Genomic DNA, 21,251 nt, shown 5'->3' on the forward strand with positions numbered 1-21,251 from the left:
TTTCTGTTGTCTGTCCCCCAGGGAGGAGGTTATATGTAGATCCTTGTAATCGGTTCCCCCTTTCCACCCCACCCACCCTCCACCCTCCTGGTATCGCCACTCTCACCACTGAAGGGATCGTCCGTCCTGGATCCCCTGTGTTTCCAATTCCTATCTGTATCAGTGTACATCCCCTGGTCTAGTCAGATTTGTAAGGTAGAATTGGGATCATGATGGGGGGGGGGGCGGGCGGAGCATTTAGGAACTAGAGGAAAGTTGTATGTTTCATCGCTGCACCTACACTGCACCCTGGCTGGCTCATCTCCCCACGACCATTCCGCAAGGGCATGTCCAGTTGCCTACAGATGGGCCCCCCAGTTGACTTGTTTATCCTCTATCTCCCTTCAGTCACAACTTGTCTTCCCTTCTGACACTCTCTGTAGCTTGACCTGGCCCGACACCAAAAGGGTCCTGGCAGCTCACCGTGGTCAGAGCATCTACTGTTCTCACAGTTGGTTTTGCAATAAGAAAGCCTTGCTATTAGGGTCATTTTGTTAGATTGCCTTTGGGCAGACGATTGTCAAGAATAATGCTCACACTCGAATGCCTTCAGATTTGCCATATAAGGAGTCCTGGTGGCTCAGTGGCTGAGCACTCATCTGCAAGCCAAATGGTTCATTGTTTAAATCCACCAGTCACTCTGGGAAAAAATGTGGCCATCTGTTTCTACAAATATTAAGGCCTTTGAAACCCTGCGGACCTCTATCCTGTAGCGTTGCTGTGAGTCAGAATCAACTCAGCGGTGATGGGTTTTTAAATCTTGTCTAACGGCATAGTCTCAATTTTGAACATTAACCTGGATTTATATGCAAATGAAAAATAGGGTAGCTGTTGGTTTAAATTTCTTGTGCAAACTTAACCCTCTTGAACCACTGCTTAATCTCAGATTGTAAGTGTGCTTCTCAAAAGGTGGATTTCTAGCCTTTGCCTTAATCCCCACCCTCACCCCCCCCACAAAACTTCATTTTTTTGAGGCATCTCTGAATAGCTGAGCAGCTGGCCACTGCCCGAAGGTCACTTTGACCCACTGATGGGAAGATGCCTTAGCCTCAGAGACACTAGGAGGCCCAACACAAGCTGACTGCCCGGCTGCTGGTGACTTGGCAATATGAGATAGCCCTCTTGCTTTGTGGTGAGGTCACACACATGCATCTTGGGACCATCTATGCCCACTGCCCTGCAGCTGCTCTATTGGAAGAGTTGCCTCATGATTTAATCACAGAAAGCTTACAGAACACTTGGAGATGGAGTCTCTCCTTGAGCTTTCACACTACCCATGGGATGTAAGACTGTTGTCACTTGCCATCAGCAGACCAGAGCAAAAGCAATTTTAAGAAAGTCATATTCCTTGTATTGTGGCATATCTCGGACTTGAGATTATTTTTGATACAAGCCCCAGTTTGTCATCAGCAAGCCCATAGCCTGAGCGTGACTGCTTGGACTGTCCTGGCTACCACTGAAGGCCCTCTGAGGGTACCACAGGGACATTGATGGGAGAGGGTGCTGCACACTCACTGTAAAGTGACAGCGGCACATGTGAAATAGTCTGGGGAGAAAAACTCAAAATATTCCCAAAGATTTGAAATTACATAAATTTCTACAAAAAATATTTCCAGAGCAGGCGCTCAATAAAATAAAAGATAATGTACCCACGGGTCATCAAGGAGGACAGACATAGCCCTCAGCAGGCCTCGTCTTAACGGATTAGGTCAGGTAAGGGAGTTGACTCAGCTAGCCAGGGCTTAGTGGTGACATTGAGCTGGAGAGAAGTAGCCCAGGCCACGGAGACTGATGGTGGGCTTTTCCAGAAGGTTCTAGGGCACCAAGAATAGGGAAGAGAAAAGCAGAAACAATTAAATGTGAGTAAGACTTCTAAAATGTATTTTATAAAATAAAATATATTGTATAAAATAAAAATGTTTATTTTTATAATCTCAGTCATCTAAACAGCATTATCAAAATTTGAGAAATGATGAGAAAAACACAACTAGTAATCCTAACGAATGCTTAGTCTTTGAAAAAAAAGTTTCTAAATTGGCTTATTGTCTAACTGATAAAATTATGCATGCAATTTTGCATATTAATATGTTGATGTTAAAAAGTTAACATTAGCTTTTCTTAAACTTAAAAGTATAAGGAAGACTTGCCCCTTGTCTGCAATGCTCGGAAGAGGTTGTTGGCTGCTAGCGAGTTGCTTCCAACTCAAAACGACAAGAGACAAAAAAACAAAAACATTTGTTCTTGCCCCACACTCACAATCTTTGCTCTATTTGAACCCAGTACTGCAGCCACTATGTTAACTCATCTGTTGAGGGGCTTCCTCTTTTTCAGACTCTGGTGGTGCTGTTGTGTAAGTGGTGAACTGTTACCACAGGGTCAGCATTTCAAGCCCACCAGATGCTCCAAGGGAGAAAGATGTGGCCTGTCTGCTTCTGTAAAGATTTACAAGCCTATGAAACTCTATAAAGAGCCACCTATTGTCAAAATCAACTCAAAGAGTTTGGGTTTCGGGGTGTCCTTCTCCCCCTCCCACTTTACCAAGTGTGATTTCCTCCTCCTGGGACTGGTCTCTCCTGATAACATGCCTAAAGGACTGGAGACAAAGTCTTGCCATCTCGCTTCTGAGGAGCATTCTGGTTGTACTTTTGGGGGGTTAGAAGGGGGGCAAGCAAAAGGATAATGTGAGATGTAAAAGCCCTACTACCCATCTTGTCTCTCCCCACTCCTACCCCTCCTTAAGTAGCCACTGTCCACGTTAGCTTGTACACACAGGAGAGGAGAAGACAACTCCCACAGGCATAATGTCACAAGCTGTGTCCTCAGGCTGCTGTCAGGCCTCTGTTCATCCCATTGTTTGTCTTCACAGGTGACTTAAACTGAGCAGTGTAGGTGGTCGTAGGGTTATGGAAATGAGGACATGTCTGCTCTCTTCAAGGTTAGCTACTTATATGAGTGAGCGTGTGCACTCTGCTTTCTCCTGTCTGGGCCTTGCTCCATCACCTTTGAGGGGATCCCACCTTGCTGTGACTTGATGGCATCAGGCCTTCTTTCGCCAGGACTGGGTATCAGCCAGTCAGTGCAAGTCTATCTCCAAGGAACTTCTTATGGGTTTGGAGGGGGCACCCTTGATAGGGGGTGGGAATGAGGATTTATCAGCCACTCACCACACATCTCTTTCTTAGTCTGTAGATTGATTGTCTTACAGGAAATAGGTTTTTGTTGCTAGTAGAAAATAAGAATACACTGTTTTCTAAATCAGGATTTTTAGACTTGATTGAGACTCACATTTGGACATGATTGTTACGGGAGCCATGCCCATCATTCTGCTCTTTACTGATGAAAGAGACATCCTGGTTTGTTCTCAACAGTGAGTTCATTTCTTTAGTCTGCGGCTGGTCTTTTGAAAGTGGGTGATTGTCCTGTACATGTTCTTCTATAAATGTGTGAACAGAACCTCTGCTTTGAGGAAATAATTAAATTTACAATCCCAGGGGTTACCCATAGGAAATTCTACCCTTTGCCTCAGTCCCCCTAGCCATGAAGAATATAATTTGCTGAGGCATGTCAGAAAGTAATCTCTGTTTGCCTGTATCTTAGTGGTATGTGCTTTTTTTTGGTCTACCACTTTAAAATTAACCTAGTGTTTAAAATTAGGGTCATAAATTGACTAAAACTATTTAGTTCTGTATACTCCATGACAGAAGTAGCTTTTACTTTTTCTTGCTGCTGATTTTGGAAAGGTCGGATAAAGTAGCTCCTTTACAGAGGAAGAACTGTTCTCTGTTGTGCTTGTATAGGGGGAAGGTGCTAGACTCCTTTTTGAACTTGATTCATTCAAAGCCGATAAAGCAAAACCTGAACACTGACCAGAATGAGGAAACTTAACAGGTTGACGTTCTGGGATAAGAAACTCAGAAAGCAACACAGGATTATGTTGGATTATTGCCATAACTGTGGAGAGTGATTCCCATTCCAAATGGCTTGGTTGATTGCCATCTTTGAGCTGGACAGTGTTGTTTTCAGCTTAGTCAAGAGGCTTGATTGCTAGTCAGTGCTCATGCTGCCCTTATTGTCTAAGAGGGAGATTTCATTTCTAGCAGAGCTTGGACCAGTAATTTTTTCTATTCAGGTCTTTTCCGGTGTTGCTGCAAAACCATGACTCTACTGGCCTAAACTGGTTCAAAGCCCTGGCTAGACTAAAACTAAAAGTCTACAATGTTTTGGTAAAATAGCTTACCATTTAAATGTCTTAGTATCTTATTAGTAGTTTTATTATTTTAGTAGTATTTGTAAGTTAGCATCCTTAGGAAACCACAGATAATGTATTATTTCTTAAGAATGCTTTCCCTGCACCAACCCTCACCATGCTTTGTCCAAGATGTTGGTATACTTCAAGAGGGTCCATGTGACCAGAACAACTACTTTATTGACCAGAAATGTTATTAAAACTATACTAACTAATAGCCGGTCTTCCCAAAGGGTGGAAGCCATGGACACTGCCGTTTACTGATTCAAGATGTCTGGGTAGCACTGCCTTTAATGCCAAGTAAAGGCCTGCCGTGGCAGTTTTGTAAATTACCGTTAAGGCTAGTGCTCTGACTTTCAGGAGGCTCTTGGGGAGTGTGGCAGTCTACTGCTACTGCAGGTGTCCAGCATATCAGGCACTGGCACCCCTGGCTCCCTGCCCCTGCTGAAGTATGCAACTGTGAGTAATCGTGGGGGTAACTAAGAGCGAAGTAAAAAATTTCTCCACCCCATATACCAGGAACACTTACAATTTTGAAAAAGGCTTTCTATTTGAACAAATGATTTTATTGTCATCAATAAGTTGTTATACACTATATTTTCACATGTAATATGCCTGATGTGCCCAGGAGGCTAATGCACAGAAGGCTTTGTACTGTTTGCAAAAAAACCATATAAGGTGAGCATTATTGGTATAAAAATAACTGTACACCAAGTGTCTATAATATGAGGAACCCTAGTAGAGCAGTGCCTAAGCACTCCACCACCAATCAGAAGGTGGGCAGTTAGAGCCATCAGCTGCCCCACAGAAGAAAGACGTGGCAGTCTGCTGTCATAAAGATGCTGTCGCCTTGGAAACCCCCTGGGACAGTTCTACTCTCTGCATCAGAAAGGACTTGACAGTACAGTTGATTTGGAGGGTTTGTTTGTTTGAGTTATAATGTAGACCATGTAGTAATTTTTAAATGTTTTTGTGCAAAAGAGGACATATATACTGGGAAATTTTAACGGGTTTGCTTCTTGAACCACCTAGCTAATTTCCCCAAGATGTGTTTCAGCAAAATAAACTAACCACTTGCTATTAAATATGTGATCTGTGAGAGTAAGGAAAAAGTATTGTTACAAAATCATAGTAAACTTTGCTAACCAAAAACATCGATGTGTATACTTCTGAAGGTGTGCATCCATCCCTCCAGTCTGCCCCTGAAGGATTCTGTTCTCTTCCATCCACACCCGATCAAAAGGACAGTTTGGGCATCCTGAAGGACCAAAACCGGTTCCTTTACAGCATTATTTGAGTTTGGGGAATAAAAAGACTGAAGGGGCAAGATCAGGGCTATAGGATGGGTAAGGTGGGTTTCTCAATGAAATTCTTAAAGCTACCCTTGAAGAATGGCAGGTACGTTGCCTAATGGGAAAAAAACAAAAAAACAAGACACTGTGGTACAGTTTCACAGGCCTGTTTCTCACCAGTGCAGTTTTCTTAAAACCTCTTTCTAATAAGTCCCCACAGTTGTCCTGTATCTTTCAAGAAACCCTGTCAAGACGACCCTTTGGAATCTCAACCAGAGTGTAGCCTTCTGAGTTGGCTTGTCGGTGGTGCCTGATAACCTCACCAGCAGAGCCCCTTGGAATGGCTGGGAGGGTTTGTGTGCAACCCCCCACCAAACATGGTTTCTTTGAAAGAACCTATACGTGGAGGAGCTATTGTTTCAGTCATGATTTTTATGCAAACTTTGTGGTGATGGCCCATCAGTACCCCAACCAACCAACACCCCACCCTATCCCCAGACCATCCCCTATGCAAAGGAAAGTGAAGCCTTTACAGAAGTCACATTTGCATGTGGGGCTAATTGTATTCTGAAGGGATTAAAATGCTGGTGATTCTATCTTTGGTTTTGTGATATACTGGACACCTTTCCGTCTGACTTAACACTAAGTTCTTGGTCAGAAATGCAACCCAGTTATGACAGTCTGCTGGGAAGATTAGTCTGGTTTAACAGGATGCTTTCATTTGACTCTAATTTCAGGAATATTGTCTGATGTGATTGAGCAGCGGGCGGATAGGGGGCGGACAGGCTGCTTTTACTGATCCTAATTTAACCTGCACCTGCAGGGATGGAAGTGCTGCTGCTGAGCACACTGTTTCTGTGGAGCCTGGTTTGTCCATGAACTCAAGCACCCGTGAGTGCCACACCATGTCCTTTTATACTTGCCATGTGAGCATTGTTTTTTTGGTTGGTGATTAAGTTAGAGATCATTGAGTGACATTAAGGTGCTGGGTTGCTAGTTTGCTCCCTGTTTCCCGTGTCCTGAAATAACTACTGGTTGTTGGTGTGAGAGCCATTGTATCAGTGTTCTGACTGCTTTTCAGTATTATGTTCTTGTTCATAGACTTTCAGGATTAAAATTCCTCAACATACTGCACACACACATACCCTTTCCAGTTCACTATTTTTTATTAGTAAATTAAATAGCATCATGCTCTATAAAGCCAGGTGAATAATTGTAGTTGTAGTTTATTAACCCAGCCCTAGGGAGAGGCATTTTATGGTAAAGAATTTTTTTCTGATTTATAATGAACCAAAGTGCTCAGAATTTCAATTTGTTTTTATCACCTGCTTCATTGAATTATTCAACAGTTTATAATTATTTTATGTGCTTGCCATTTGTGTTTCAGATCCCGGATTCTTTGTGGTGACATTGAAGAGCAAGCACTAAGATCAGAAGATGAGTGAACTTGACCAGCTACGGCAGGAAGCCGAGCAACTTAAAAACCAAATTAGAGTATGTAGCTACATGTGTGTTGCGTTTTATTCATTGTATGGGCTTCAGTCAGGTGCTACGTGTTTCATGAAAGATGGGCTACAGAATGACTGAGTTGAAGTTGGCCCAAGGGGAAATCATTAAAAATCATTATGAACAGCCAGGTGTTTGACCTAGTTTGTGGTTTTCAGGATTTTCTTGTATAAGAAATTCAGAGTGTGTTTTATGCTGCTTCCATGAACTGTACCATGAGTACTTGGTGGTCCCTTGTGGCTCTCAGCTACCATTTGGAAAGGTGCAACTCTCGACCATTCCTTAGGAGAGCAGCTGAGCTGCACAAAGCAGTGGTGACCCTTCTCTACAGAGAACTTCCCGGCCTCTGTGTTTATGAAGCCCCACACTAAAGCCCCGGGCTAGTTTCTTTGCACAAAGCATCGGAGGCTGTTTAAACTTACCACACCACATGGGAAGGTCGGGCAATCAACTACCACTTTTAGGATCGTTTTTTTTTTCTTTTTTCTTTTTCGTTTCTTTCCCTCTGCTGGTTGCCTAAGAAATACATGTTTGTTAAAGAAAGCAGGACATAGAAGTAGTCGGTAATTCTAAGAGAAGCGGTTTCTTCCTCAGAATTGGTTTCTAGCTGAAAGCCCCTGAAGGACTATCCTCTCAATCTATTGGTGAGGAGACAAAGGTACTCCAAGGAACTCTGACTAACAGTGGCACCTGGAATGCACTAGGAGCTCACCTGTGGATAGAGAATGCCAACAAAATGAATCCATATAGACTTAATCGTTTTTTAAAACACAGTGCCTTATCTCACCAGAGTGGCAGGCAAACTGTGGTGGGACCTTTGGTCCCTATGTCACTGGTGACCCTGAGCTGGGGTCCCCTGCATTTTTCTGTGTGTGACATATACCCAGGTAGGGTAAGGAATTGACCAAATCTGACTGGTGACTTGTATGTATTTTTCCTGGTTTAAGTAGGCAGAAAAGACAAACTTTTATATTTGGTGACACACAAACAGTAGAAAAGCTTTTGCACAAAGTAGTATAATCTTCTCTGAATTAAAATAGAAATTAACCTAAAAAGTTACAGATTTCTGTCTTTATCCTTAGCTGCGTGGATAGAAATATTTGATGAGACCATTTTTTTGTGTTTCAATTATAAGCAGAATGACTTCTAATAGATATTTAAAATATAATTTGGTATCTGGGTCTTTGTTGTATTTACAGCAATAATCTTTATGAACATATCTCCATATTATCCATTGATAAATATTCCTACTGACTTCATAAAAGTAATTTATCATGAGCGAAGCCATTTGCCCCTAGAAACTGCCTCCTAAGAAAACCTCCCCTACTTGACATTCTTGCGTGGGATGCCTGATGCACATAGGTGCTGACTGGCATTTCACAAGTGGGTCATCAAGTGATTGTGTGATTGAACCACCTTTCCTTTTAGAAATTGTCATGCTCTTAAAATTATTTCCTTTGAAAATTTATGAAGATGCCAGCTGTCTATGCCCAAAACTTGGAGCTGTTGTCTTCTTTCCTTTATGATGTTTGGCTCTCAGTTTTTAAGTTTATATAAGTGACGATTTCAAAACTTATTTTCTAGTAACCTTGTTTATTTAGCAAGGAAAAAATGTTTTCATTTGCATTAGAATGTTTCTTTAGAGTTTGTGCAGCATATTCCACAAGCCTTACATGAATTTGATTATCCAACTCCAAGTCACTTGCTCTTTTCCATAGAATTCAGAATGGAGACTGTCTGCTTAAAATTACATCCTTAGTTAATACAATCTAGAGAGCAAGCTCTTTGGCTTGGACATGGATCTTTTTTTCTTGGGCCCCATCCCTTCTGACTACACATGGGAGGTACAGACAGGAGCTGTGCACAGGCAAGGATGCTAGGCAGGAAGGGGAGGCGTCAGTGCCAAGTTCTACCCACCCCAATGCAGTATTGTGGTGGCCAAGGCATGTGACTTGTAGGTCTCAAATGTATGTGGGTCTGACTGGTTCTTTATGTCCAGTGTGGTCTGGAGCATAGAATGAAGTGTTGCTTTGGTAGTCCAAAGCCTGCAATAAACTTGTGGAGAAGACTGTCCTTTTGCATTCTATTTTTGCCTCTAGCAGTTTATAGAGGCTCTGCTTGGCATGAGGGCTTAGAGCTGAATGTGTCTGAAGCAGTATTGATTTCCCTTTGTGTTGTTTTTTCCTAGGATGCAAGAAAAGCATGTGCAGATGCAACTCTCTCCCAGGTAAGAGCCTTTTTGGTTGTCCAGAGCCACCTGCCTGGTGTTAGGTAAGGTCAGTACCTGGCAGTCCTCAGACTTCAGCTTCAAGCCACTGCTTGATGATTTCAGTTCTCATGTGAGGCATATAAAGTAGATGGAAATGAAGCATCTCTCAAGCCTTAAATCATGACTTATATATGGAGGTCATAGTTATAAAGTATTGTTATGCTATCTTAGAATATTTAAAAGCTATAACTTTAACAAAGCCTTCTCTAGAACCTAAATTTCTAAAGCTAAAGAATTGTATAGAAATATGAAAGAAAAACTATATTCATATTTCCCAAGGGTGATTAGTTTTTTTATATTCCCCCAATGTTTTATGAGAAGCCCTGTGGCATCATGGTTACACATTGGGCTGTGATTCTCAAAGTTAATGGCCACTCCAAGGGAGAAAAATGAGACTTTCAATTCCCATAAGGAATAATGGTCTTGGAAACCCGTAGGGGCAGTTCTGCCTTGCCCTACAGGCTTCCCATGAGGTGTCATTGACTAGATGGCAGTAAGTTTGTTTTTTGTTGTTTTTTAATGTTTTATGGGATATGTTTTAATTGGAGCTAAACAGTAAGCTAAAGAAGAAATTTATACTCTACAGAATTAGCTGAATTCTCAGATATACTTGCGGCTGTACGTTTCTAAAACCATCTATTGTGATGCACTTATTCAGTTTATGAAGCTAACACCTTTAATGTCAGGCATTTTGATATGTTAGGTAGTTTTGCAAGCATTTCCAATTTATTTGGGGCTGTCAGTGATAATAGTGCAGTTGCAAATGCTGACGGTTGTCCAGTCCCGGCCACATACAGCATTTCTGCAAAGAGAAGTGGTGCTGTAAGAAGGGGCAGAGGCAGGCCAGGGTAAGAGAGAGAGACAGCAGAGAAATGTGAGGTCCTGTATGTCTGGCCAACACTGTGCGAATGCATCCAGGGGAGAGGCCATAGGGAGACAGACCCCAGGCTATCCTGGCAGGTGGGAGATGATTAGGGATCCCATAGCACCACAGTAGGGGCCATCAAAGGGGTCAAGTTCAAAAGTGGCCAGGTAACATCTGTTTGAGGCAGACAGAGTAGGCATGGTGAGTCAGTTGGAGAGCTGGGGTCCTGAGATCACCCCAGGACTGGTGGTGGGGCAGGAATGGTATCAGGGCTGTGAATGAGGGGTGTGGCATGAGCCAGATAAGAGGTGGGGGAGGGGGGAAGCAGAAGCTCTGGGTCATGCATTCACTTCATTATAGACTGAACATGTATAACATTATTTTTTAAGATCACAAACAACATCGACCCAGTGGGAAGAATCCAGATGCGCACCAGGAGAACGCTGAGGGGGCACCTGGCTAAGATTTATGCCATGCACTGGGGCACGGACTCCAGGTACCAGGGGACCAAGTGGGACATGGTACTGCTTGTGTATTCAAGGGTGAACTTGTTTTTCTAGGGGAAAAGAGGCATAATGCATTCATTGTTTAGTAAAAGGAACATTAGGAAGTTGAGTCAAATAGTAATTCAGTAAAACATCTTTAATCAATTTTAACACCTAAACATACTATCCTTAGCATGCCTTTCTTGAGTAGTAGGTTGTTTTGGTTTTTTTTCCCCCCATGGTTATCAGTGGAATTTTCTGCTTGGCTTTCTCATTGTTCTTGAAATTGTCTGCATTGGAGTGTAAACAACTAGAGAACAAAAGAGTCTATCTTTAGTTTGTTCTATACAGTATCCCATACAATTCCATATGCAAATGAGAGCTAGCTTAGATCATTTTAATGATGGCAGTAGTTGGGGAAAAAAGAGAATGAAACAAACAAAATGTCCTCAATAATCTATTTTGGAATTTGTTATCAGAAGTAGATGATGACCAAACTTTTGCATTTTGGACTTGGACTCTGTACACGGGTTGTCAGTATCTTAATTGGGGCTTCCTTTGGGCGTCCATGGCTCCCCAGGCACATGGCTCTCCTTTGGCAGCCTGGACTGCAGCTCAGTTGGTTAGGAAGGCATCATACAGAGGTGACCTGAAGGGTGGTAGGCGCTCTCAGCCGACTAGCTGGGTGACTTTAGGAACTGCCGTGTGTGTGGCCATATTAGCAGAGCTGTGACCTAGCTGAGGTGATGCTGTATTCCAGACTGTTGGGTGGATGATTGATGTTCAATCTGGGTTTCAAATGCTTTGAAAACTTCAGACTGGAGAAAGAAAAGCCTGGGAGTGGACAGGCAGCTCCACGTTCAGGATAGGCTGCACAGGAGGCTGAGTAATAAGTGTCATGGTGGATCCTGTTCGCCCTTTGAGCTAGGTTGGTGGGTAACTGGGCATCTGCTCATCACACTGTACAATTACCTGTCATAGTGGTGTTATATGGATTTCCTCTTCTACCATCATAAACCGAAGAAAACAAAGAATGAATGGTAGGTACTTAGAGACCTCTTAATTCTGTCATCCAAGACAGAACTGCCATTCTCTACTTTCCAGAACAAAACAGAAAGAGAGAGACAATGACTCAAAGAAGAAATGAGTGGTTCATTCAGATCACGGCAGCAGCTGTAGCAGCCCTCTTCTTCTCTGGTCTTTTTATCATATCCTTCTATTTCTAGAAACATGGCCCTGGTGTGGTGGCTGTCTCTGGTGGTATCATCAAGGGGTTCAGTGACACGAAAGTGTGCAAATAATTGATGCCAGCCAAGGGGAAGAAGTCCTAGGAAGCAGGGCTTTTCTTTCTCCCTGAGGAGACACAGAGCGTCATCCCAGAGGAAAGCAAGGAGATCCTGGTTGGTGGTGTGCACTGTCAGTGGCCCCTACTCCATTTTTGTCAAGATGATGCTAGGCAAGGATTGCTACATTGCCCTCTCAGATGTATCCTATCAGATCAAGGAGAGCAAGGGGGGGGATTTGGGGTTTATCATCTGGGTCCTTGAGTTTACATCCATTGAGAGCAAAATCAATGCTCATGGAAGCAGCAGTTAAGAGATTAAAAGGCTAGTTGCATTGGATAAATCTAAAGTATTGAAAAGCAAGGATGTTACTTTGAGGACTGAAGTGTACCTGATCCAAACCCCATGGTATTTATTTGTACCAAATGCATATGAAAATTGGACATTTAATAGAGACTATCGATAAACAATCGATGAATTTGAATTGTGGTGCTGGAAAAGAATATGAAAGTACCACGGACTGCCAAAAGACAGACAAATCTGTCTTGGAAAAAGTATGGCCAGGGTGCTCTTTCGAAGCCAGGATGGCAAGACTGTCTTCCATACTTTGGACAAGTCAGGAGAGACTGGTCTCTGGAGAAGGACATTATGCTTGCTAAACAAGACGGACAGCAAAAAAGAAGCAGGTCCTCAAGATGGATTGATACTGTGACTGCAGCAATGGGCTCAAGCATGGAAACAATGGTGAGGATGGTGCCGGCTCGAGCAGTGTTTTGTTCTGTTGTGGAGAGAGTCACTGTGGGTTGGAATTAGCTTGGTAGCACCTAACAACCACAGAAGCAAAATGATCTATGCTGACTCCAGAGAAGCCACCAAGAAGAAGCTGACAGGGATCAGTCATGAATTTTAAGAAAATTGCTCCAAGGTGGTCAAGGATCGATTGCTGCACCTTGGCAGAGAAGCTGGACGGGGTGGGGTGGGGGGCTGGCTGGCTGTATGCACCATTATCTACCAGCTCTTTGCATGGACCACCCAGCAACTCCAGATTTGCTTGCAGGGGGCTGCAGGCTGCCCTTTCCTGCCAGACCCGAGACTTGGGGAATCCCATCAGGGAGAGAACATTCCCTTCCTCCAGTTGCCAAACGGGTGTGTGTGTATGTCCCAGCACCCCCAAAGGACCTTCCTTTCCCCCTCACCCCTGACAGTTCTAGTCTTTCAAACTCTCTTTGTCCTTTTGATTCCGTTTGGGTTAAAGTCGTGCCCCCTCTCCCCCAGAGACCCCAGTTTGAGAAGGACCTGTATTATTATTATTTTTTAATAATATTACCATCCTTGCTTGAACTTCCCATTTTTCAGGCTGCCAGTAAGCATCTAACCACAGCACTGGCACTGTGCTTCTCTTTTAGTTCCGTGTATAAATGGGATGGCGTAGAGGTGTTCCTTCACCCTGGATGGTTCCCTTCCTCACGTGCCCTGGTCATGGCCCCATGTGGGGAAGCGGGGCCCTTAAAGGACCTTCATGTAAAAGACAACAATAAAGAAGAAATTAGTTTGCAGGACCAATAATGTACACACATCAGCCCATCCACACTGTGACCAGAACTAGATGGTTCCCGACTAGTCCTACTGGACCCTGACAGAAAGGGAGAGAATGAACTGAACCCCTCAAGCTTAAAAATGCCACCTCTACTGAGCTGGTTATTGAGACTGGAGGACTCCTTGAGACTTGTCCTTCACATCGCCTTCAAACCTTGCATTGAAACCGACCCTGAGTTCATCTTATAGCTACAGAAATCACCACCACCCATAACTAAGTACTGTATTCCTTCAAAAAAACACCTGCAGGAGACTGAATTGCCAACAACTACTTTAAAACAAAGACGGGGCAGGAAAGCTACATTCATGGAAAGGGGACACCCAGAATGGAAACAATGGGGTGCTCACGCATTGTGAAGAAAGTAACCCACATCACTGGACAACTTGTGTTGAAGTTGTTGATTGGGAACCTAAATTACAGTGTAATACTTCACAATAAATCATTATTTTAAAATAATTGAAGTCCACCTGCTATTCAGAGCCACTATAGATAGCCCTGTTCTCTAGATAGACTTTTGCCTCTTTAGTGTCCAAAACAAATATGTGGAGGTGGGGTGGGAGGTGTTGGACATACATTTTGCTTACATCTTATTTTCTACCTTCATAAGCAGTGGATATTGTATAAAATTTCTCCCCCCCCTCCCTAAATTCAGGGCCATAATTAAGAACAACACTTAATTCATTGTGTATTTCTTAGATGCTCTCAAACTGTTGCATGATTCATTTGTCTTCCAAACTACATGAGAGGTCCACAATGATAGCTTTCTATTGACATGCATGCAAGTGACACAAAATGGTTTCCAAACATTTTTGGGATAATGGAATTTCCCACAAATTCTTTGAAGCTTCCTCCTATAATGTACCCACATAATATGCATATGTGTATATGTATGTATGTTTCACTTCTACTTATTTGAGTTCTACTTTCTATAACTTCTGAGATTCTCAGCCACCTGAACTAAAGTTAAAGTTTCTCTCATCACTGAAGTCTCGTTGTACTGAGTAGTAAAATATGCAGCTAAACTAAACTGGAGGGTAAATGCAAAGCTGTAGGTGTTTGGCTGTCTGCCTTCAGTGTCCTTTACAGCTTACCTGGCTCTTGTCACTGTTCTGGTTATGGCCAGCAAGGTATAAAAGCTTTAGCAGGCAAAGCAGACCCATTTTTGAACAGTTACCTGACTTGAGATTAAGAGACATGTCTTCTCTCACCTTCTGGACGGATAAATGGGCAGCTTAATATGTTCTCTGCAAGTCAGCAAGTATTAAAACCAGGAGGCATGTCTGAAGGTGACCTTCCAGCCTGGGAGGATGAGCTGATGAGTCTTAGAGCAGCTCTGGTACTCTTAACAAGCTGGTTTGCCACCTGGAGGCAAAGTAGAGCAGCAGATGAGTGTGTTGAACTTAGATTTAAAAACTTGCTTTAAGAAGTTGCAGCTGAATGTGCTTGACACAGTGGATGTGTGGATTGTTGTAAGAACCCCCATTAAAATGGGGGGGGGGTTTGCAGCTGAAAAATAATGGGTTTGGAGCCTGTACTTAACTTAGTTCTGTAATAAGTTTTATAATACAGTGTTGAAAAGATATTCCATGCCAAATTCATTGTTGACATCTCTTTAAAGAAAGTGTGTACTTAATACCTCAAAATGTCAAGTTGGGTGAGTTCTAGCTAGAACAAAGCTTCTAAACTCAAATGTAATGAATAGAGATCCATTAGTAAGTCTTCAACAGGACATACAGAATCGCCTAGATGAGGAAAGTGATCAGCCTGAGGCAACAATGGAGTACACAGAGTCGTAGAAATGTAGCCTCTTAGCTAGGACATGTCACTATCACTGCCAGTGAGTTGATGCCAACTCATAGCGACCCTATAGGACAGGGTAGAACTGTCCTTGTGTGTTTCCAAGACTGTATATAATAACTCTATGGGAGTAGAAAGCCCTGTCTTTATCACACAGAGCAGCTGGTGGTTTTGAAATAATTGACCTTGTAGTTAGCAGCCCAATGCATAACCATTACGCCACTAGGACTGCAGATTGGACATGTAGAACGAAGGAAATTGTTAGTAAAATCCTGATGATTGGTGGCAGATCAATGCATCACATCCACAAAGTGGGAAAAGGACCATGATTGGAATTGGTACACTATTGCAGATTAGAAATATTTACAAGATTGATTCAGGACCCTCTGAACACCTTGGTTGGGGTATCACTTATGCCCATGTAGCCCTAGTACCTCGATTTCCATCGTAGGCACAGCAAGGCAAGTTCCTAAAGACAAGATTGCCCCTCCCTGGGCTGGCTAGGGAGAGCAACAAACCTCCTTTGCTGGAGGACAAAGCTATTCTCCTTACCCGCCCAGATTAGACAGAACTCTGGAGGCTGAGTCTGTGTGGAGATTCAGAATGGGTTTAGGGCTCCCACTGAAAACCCAGGCAAGCCTAGCGCTCAGTATTTGAGCACTAATACGATTGAAATCTTCAAAGTTATCAAAGTGACTCGAAGGAGCCTGACCCATAGCTCTTGGTCAGCTTTAAGAAGCAAGAGCAGTCAGAGTGAGTGCTTCAAACCTGTGTGTCTTATGAAATGTATTTTATTCCTTAGCACACTAACAGAATACTTCTGCTTAAAATGCAAGACTGCTCTTGTCCAGGTTCCTTGCAAGCAGCACTCCTGCAGGACAGTCCTCAGCACTCTCTTGCTTTGCTTTCTAGGTAGCTCACATTCCGTTGCCCATTGGTCATGCACTCCTTTTGTAGTCTCTCTGTTTTGCAAATGTAGACATAGCTCCTTCCAATTCAGATCCAAAACTTAGCACAGATGCCCAGTCATGGGATTTTTAAAAAAAATCCTCAAAACTACTCTCTTCTGATGGTTCAGGCCTATTCTGCTATAGTTTTTCATCTCTTGACAGGGTAGAAGGGAGACCTCGTGCTGTCCCTAGGAGGCCTGGATTCCCATGGTAGCTCAGTCAAACCTCATGGTTTTTCAAGGGTGGTCTTGGGAAGCAGAATGGCTCATGACTTTGAAAGATTTGAAAGTGCATTATTCCTTCATATCTGGGCTTTCTCTGTCAGAATGGGACAAATGAAATAGTAAATATTTTCCTTTCCTTGTCTCTTGAAAGATCTATGGGCCTCAAATTTTATTTATAATGAAGATAAACTAAAGCAGCTATTAGTGGAAGAAGTCACCCATCTTGACTGACACAGGGAATAATCTTGGCGTTTGACACTTTATTTCAGAGCTGAGGACTCGAGTCTGTGAGACTCTTTCATGACTTGTAAAAGTTGATATAACCTGGAAAACCTTGTTGTTGTTTAAAAGAAGCGCTTCGTATTAAGCAGATGAAATGCACATAGGAAGTCGCTCAAATTCTAGTTTCCACTAGTTACATCTGCACAGGTTGTGTCTGCTAATGTGTTTGCTTTTATCTTTCACTCCAGGCTGCTTGTTAGTGCCTCGCAAGATGGCAAACTTATCATCTGGGATAGCTACACCACCAACAAGGTAAGGGACTACACAATCCCCCCCTTGGTTCTCTGATTCTGGGTTCATACCACACAGAGTAGGAGCAGGGACGTGGCTTAAGGCACACTTGGGGGCTTTAGGAGGAAGGCCAGCGAGCTGAGGTAGGGGCTGGGCCCTGCAGCAAGCAGACTTGCTATCTCTTCTGATAGACCAGGCACGCCTCTGCTGTGGTTTATTGGGAAGTGACTGCTTCCTTAGGTTCCTGGGAGACTTGGATTCCAGTTCTAGCTCAGTCTGTGACGTTTCATCTCTTACTCTTAAATTGTAGAAATACAGCTTTCCATTTAATCGTTTTACAAAAGACCATCAGAGAGACATAATCTGAAGTATCAATTGTTAGATTCTTTGACATGTAATCCAAAACTGTACTGAATGAAAAAATAATCTTACTGATTCAAACATGTGCCTCGAAGATCGAACTGGTTAGTTTTTTATTAGAGAATGCTCAAAGCCTGGATGAGGTAGCAGTACTTAGAAGATGTGGGGTGGGACTGGTGGTGATTGTCATTTTGGTGGCTTTACTGAAAATACTTTGTTTTTTAAAAGAATTCACAGACATCTTGACTGGTCACTGAAGTATCTCCTGATGCTGTGAAGTTTGATCAGGGGTCAATGTTGCCATTGCCAAGTTTCTACCTAACTTTCAGAAAAATTCTGTAGGTAGTGCTGAATTGTTAATGAAGTTATTCTGTCATCTGGCCACAGTTGCATAAATGTTTCTCAATATAATGTTTGCCCCTGTCTTGCTCTCTCATGGCCTAGGGAAAGAAGGTTGGTGACAAGAGAGTAAGTGCAGCATTGGTATTTAATAATCTGAGTGTGCTCGTGTTTCATGCTCCTCCCATCCCTAGGTCCATGCCATTCCTCTGCGCTCCTCTTGGGTCATGACCTGTGCATATGCCCCTTCTGGGAACTATGTGGCCTGTGGTGGCCTCGACAACATCTGCTCTATTTACAATCTCAAAACTCGCGAAGGGAATGTACGCGTGAGCCGTGAGCTGGCCGGACACACAGGTATGCACATCCTCATTCATCACCTTGAAACCACACTGGCTGTGGACCTAGGGACTATGCTTTGCACATTTAGCAGTCCTCAATACTTTTGACTGAGATCGGTTCAGGTAAAATGAACAGTTGACGAGAAATGTTCTGAATACCAAAGAGAGACCAGAACCACCTCTGCTGATGAGAATCCTCTGCCTGGAAGTGATGCAATGGCTCTGACTTTCCTACCTGAGGAGCTGGCACTTGGGTCGCTCACTCTCTCGGGAGCTGGCTGCAGCACCTTCCTTTTCATGTTAATGAAGCACCTTCTCAGCTGCTTCCTATCTTGAGCCCTTACCACAGGCATTTCCGTATTGAAACACAGACATGCACCATGCTCATCCACCTGGCTTCATCGCAGCTATGTGCTGGTTGCCAAGGAGGCACAATAGAGTGTCTTATAGACTGCTTGAGTTCTTTCGAACATGACCAGCTTGCCAGGAGTTAGCTTATTTATGACCCTAGTTAAGTTCTGGTGGAGCAGTGAGTTAAGTGTTGAACTGCTAACTGCAAGGGCAATAGTTGAAGTCCACCAGCCACTCCATGGTGGAGAAAGATAAGGGTGCCTGCTGCTCTTGTGAAGACTTAATAGTTTGAGAAGCTCTTTATACAGTCGCTACGAGTAGGAGTAGACTTTTATGATACTGAGAAAAAGTGGAGTTGTAAAAACAGAAATCCTAATATTTTACTTATAGCTATATTCAGTTCTCAAAAATTCTGCTTCTCCCTTTTTTTGGGTCAAGATTCCACTAGACTGACTCACTTTACATGCAAAAAGAAACCATCATAATTAATAAAGTAAATGATACTGCTTTTGACACCAATAGTGTATTAAATGGATTAATTTGACCCAGATAAGACTATATCCACTGTCACTGTGAACACACAGGGATAAGTCAAAAAGTATTGCTACAGGGGGTTCCAGGTCATGCAGGTACATGTTTAAAACCTTACACTGGTCTCTGCGATCTCTGAATGTCTGCTGCGGACCAGTTCTCTCAGCAGTATCTAATCTCCTTAGGTACCTGCAAGCTGAGAAGGTGGCTGTTTGGGGGGATTCTCAAGGGGTCATGGGCATATTAAGAGGAAGTTGTAATTAACTTTGAGAAATCTCACCCTTTGAACCAGCCTATACTTTTTATTCTCCAAACTCAAAGAACATGTAAAAGGATGCTAAAACTGCTGTTTTACAGCACGGAATTCTTTTGGGAAGTGGTAGAGATGAAACGGAAACGGCCTTCTGAAATACCTAGACCTAGATGGAGGATGTGGAGACTCAGGAGATTGACGTGTTTCTTTTTTTAAGTAAAGGTTTCTATGATTTTTGTAGCAATACTTTTTTTGGCTTCCCATCCATCATAAGTGTCTACATGCTACTTACACCCATTGATTTCTGCTCTTCTCAGCTTCTGCTTACTCTGGATTACTTTCTTCTTAAAGTGAAACCGTAGGCCATGGGTTTTTAGACCTTATTTTCAAATTTTACAGCATAAGCACTTAGAACATAAACTTCTCTCTAAGCACGACTTTAACTGCATCCCACAAACTTTGATAGCTTGTGTTTTAATTATCATTCCATGTGAAATAGTTTTAATTCCCCTTGTGATTTCTGGTTTGAATAATGAGCTGTTTAGAAATATGTTGTTTAATTGCCAAATATTTGACATTTTCTTAGATAGCTTATTATTACTGATTTCTAATTAAGTGCTATTATGTTGAAGGGACATATTCTGTATCATTTCAGTTCTTTTGAGTTGATTGAGACTTGTTTTTATGAGGCTTGTCGTAATGAATGTCTGTGCACAGCAGGGCTGGCAAAGAAGGACCTGTTCTCTGTACACCTTAGTTAGGTCCAGGTTTTTAATAGTTTAAGATGTTTTGTACTTCTTTTATTTTAGGTGAATTGCCAAGAGATTTGTTTTTGAAAAAGAGACTTTAAAATCTCTGTGGGTCTGTCTGTTTTCCCTCATAATTCTGTCAACTTTTGCTTTATATGTTTTCAACTCTTGTGAGTAGATGGATACACATTTGTGATTATTGTGTTATCCTGATGAGTTGGCCTTCTTGTCCTTATGAAATGTTCCTCTTTATCTCTGGTAACACACTATCTGTTTCTTCCTGAAGGGAGTTTTCTTCTGGTTCCCCTTCAGCCTGGAGAGCTTTTTAAGCCTTTCCCATAGTCTCTCAGTTTTCACTTATCTGAAAATAGCAACTTAACTGCATTCTTCATTTTTGCTAAATTTCCCCATTTACATATTAAAAGAGTTTTCAGTGGTTTTTTAGCAATTCAACTGATGTACCTAGGTGCCACTTTCTTTGTAGTTGAGAAATTTTGGACCATTCTTCAAATACATAATTTTTGTTCTTTATTTTACTCCTCTGTGGTACTTTTGACATTGTTGTTGGTCCGTATGGCTCTGATTTCTGTAGTCTTGTCCTTCTTGACATTTGATTATTTCTATTGGTACTTACTTTGATTTCTGTCATTGCCAATAGATTGTCAGGGCCACAAATAACTTCTATGTCAGAAATTTATTTTTTAGTTCCACACTGTTTAGTAGAATTTTTGTAGTTGTTTTTGTGTCCTTGAATATAATTGTAACAAACCATTACTATAGATTCAATTATGACTCTTATAGAGACCTTATAGGACAGGGTAGAACTGCCCCCATAGGGTTTCCCGAGCTGTAGATCTTTGTGGATGCAGACCGACCATCTTTTTCCTTGGGAGCAGCAGGTGAGTTTGAATCGCTGACTTTGTGGTTAGCAGCCCAGTACTTAACCACTGCACCGCTAGGGCTCATTGTAATTGTAATACCCACTGCCATTGGGTTGACTCCTTTTTTTGTGACCCCTTAGGACAGGACAGAACTGCTCTTTTTTTTATAATTAAAAAAAACCCACTTTTATTGGGGGCTCTTACATCTCTTGTCACAGTCCATACATTTATCCAGTGTGTCAAGCACATCCAGTGTGCCAATCATCATTTAAAAGATTCTCTTCCCACTTGAGCCCCTGATATCATTTCCTCCCCCACTCACCCTCCCTCCCCCACCTTTGATAAGTTAATAGATAATTATTTCCATTTTTTTTTTTTTT

At 42.4% G+C, this 21,251-nt stretch overlaps 1 protein-coding gene across 1 annotated transcript in view; it reads left to right on the forward strand.

Moving 5' to 3' along the window:
* GNB1 (G protein subunit beta 1) overlaps nt 1-21,251 on the forward strand; it is a 56,337-nt gene that overhangs the window by 14,868 nt on the left and 20,218 nt on the right. The window contains exons 2-6 of the mRNA XM_004705216.2: nt 6,965-7,071; nt 9,272-9,310; nt 10,607-10,713; nt 17,024-17,087; nt 17,960-18,122. Coding sequence (XP_004705273.1) covers nt 7,015-7,071; nt 9,272-9,310; nt 10,607-10,713; nt 17,024-17,087; nt 17,960-18,122 — 430 coding nt within the window. The 5' untranslated portion in view covers nt 6,965-7,014. The remainder of the gene's footprint in view (nt 1-6,964; nt 7,072-9,271; nt 9,311-10,606; nt 10,714-17,023; nt 17,088-17,959; nt 18,123-21,251) is intronic.

This window comes from Echinops telfairi, unplaced genomic scaffold, assembly GCF_000313985.2.
Source record: "Echinops telfairi isolate 266 unplaced genomic scaffold, ASM31398v2 ScPeMD7_7457;HRSCAF=8495, whole genome shotgun sequence".
NCBI classification, from domain to species: Eukaryota; Metazoa; Chordata; class Mammalia; order Afrosoricida; family Tenrecidae; genus Echinops; species Echinops telfairi.